At 61.8% G+C, this 1,250-nt stretch overlaps 1 protein-coding gene across 1 annotated transcript; it reads right to left on the bottom strand.

The window, feature by feature from the left end:
* Positions 1-207: 207 nt before the first annotated feature.
* Positions 208-1,036, bottom strand: LOC140221392 (uncharacterized). Its single transcript, XM_072290976.1, has one exon. The coding sequence runs from the start codon at positions 769-771 to the stop codon at positions 208-210; it is 564 nt and encodes a 187-aa protein (XP_072147077.1). The 5' UTR covers positions 772-1,036.
* Between the last annotated feature and the right edge of the window lie 214 nt (positions 1,037-1,250).

Genomic DNA, 1,250 nt, shown 5'->3' on the forward strand with positions numbered 1-1,250 from the left:
TCCGGCCGCTAAAAGCTTCTGGAGCTCCTCGCCGATGGCCTTGCGCCTCTCCTCGTCGAAGCGGCGCAGACCTTGCTTTACTGGCTTGGAGCCAGCCTTGATGTTCAAGGAGTGCTCGGCGACTTCTCTCAGAATGCCGGGCATATCCAAGGGCTTCCACGCGAAAACGTCGTTGTTCACGTGGAGGAAGTCGACAAGCGCGCTTTCCTATTTGGGAGATAGGGTAGCGCCAATCCGCACGGTCCGGCCGTCGAAGCTGCTGGGGTCGAGGAGGACCTCCTTGACACCTTCGGTGGCTTCGAAGGAGGTGGCCGACTGCTTGGAGTCGGGCTGGTCCTCAGTGCCCTCCGCGAGCTGGACCGCCAACTCTTCTGTGAAGGTAATGGCTGCAGCGTACTCGCAGCATTCTATGTCGCACTCGTACGCCTTCTGGAAAGACGTGCTGACGGTGATGACCCCGTTGGGCCCCGACAGCTTGAGCATGAGGTAGGTGTAGTTGGGGATGGCCATGAACTTGGCGTAGCATGGCCGCCCCAAGATGGCGTGGTAGGTTCCACGGAATCCTACGACCTCAAAGGTTAGGACCTCCTTCCTGTAGTTGGAAGGGGTCCTGAAAGTGACGGGCAAGTCGATCTGCCCGAGAGGCATTGCCTGTTTCCCTGGCACGACGCCGTGGAATGGCGCCTTGCTGGGGCGGAGGTGGGAGTGGTCAATCCCCATGGCGTCGAGGGTCTCGGCGTAGAGGATGTTGAGGCCGCTGCCTCCATCCATGAGCACCTTGGTGAGGCGCGTCGTGCCGATGATAGGGTCGACGACGAGAGGGTAGCGCCCCGGATGCCGGACGCGTCCCGGATGGTCAGACCGGTCGAAGGTGATGGCGGACCCCGACCAGTCGAGGAAGGCCGGTGTCGCAGGCTTGGCCGCGTAGAGTTCGCGGCGCTCCAGCTTCTAACGGCGCTTGGAGTCGTACGCCGCCGGGCCGCCGAAGATCATGAAGCAGCCGTCCACCTTGGGGAAGCCCTCCTCTTCCTTCTCCTCGTCGTCCTTCTTCTCCTCGTCAGGCTTCTGTCTCTGGTCGCCTTTCACCGGGTTGCCTACGAAGTACCTCTTCATGAGGTTGCAGTCCTTGTAGGCGTGCTTCACGGGGAACTCATGGTTCGGGCACGGTCCCTCGAGCGGCTTGTCGAAGAAGCCGGGCGTGCCCTCTAGGGGCAGTTGTCCTCGCTTGCGCTCAACAGCAGCCACGAGGG

Source organism: Setaria viridis, chromosome 1, assembly GCF_005286985.2.
Source record: "Setaria viridis chromosome 1, Setaria_viridis_v4.0, whole genome shotgun sequence".
NCBI lineage: Eukaryota > Viridiplantae > Streptophyta > Magnoliopsida > Poales > Poaceae > Setaria > Setaria viridis.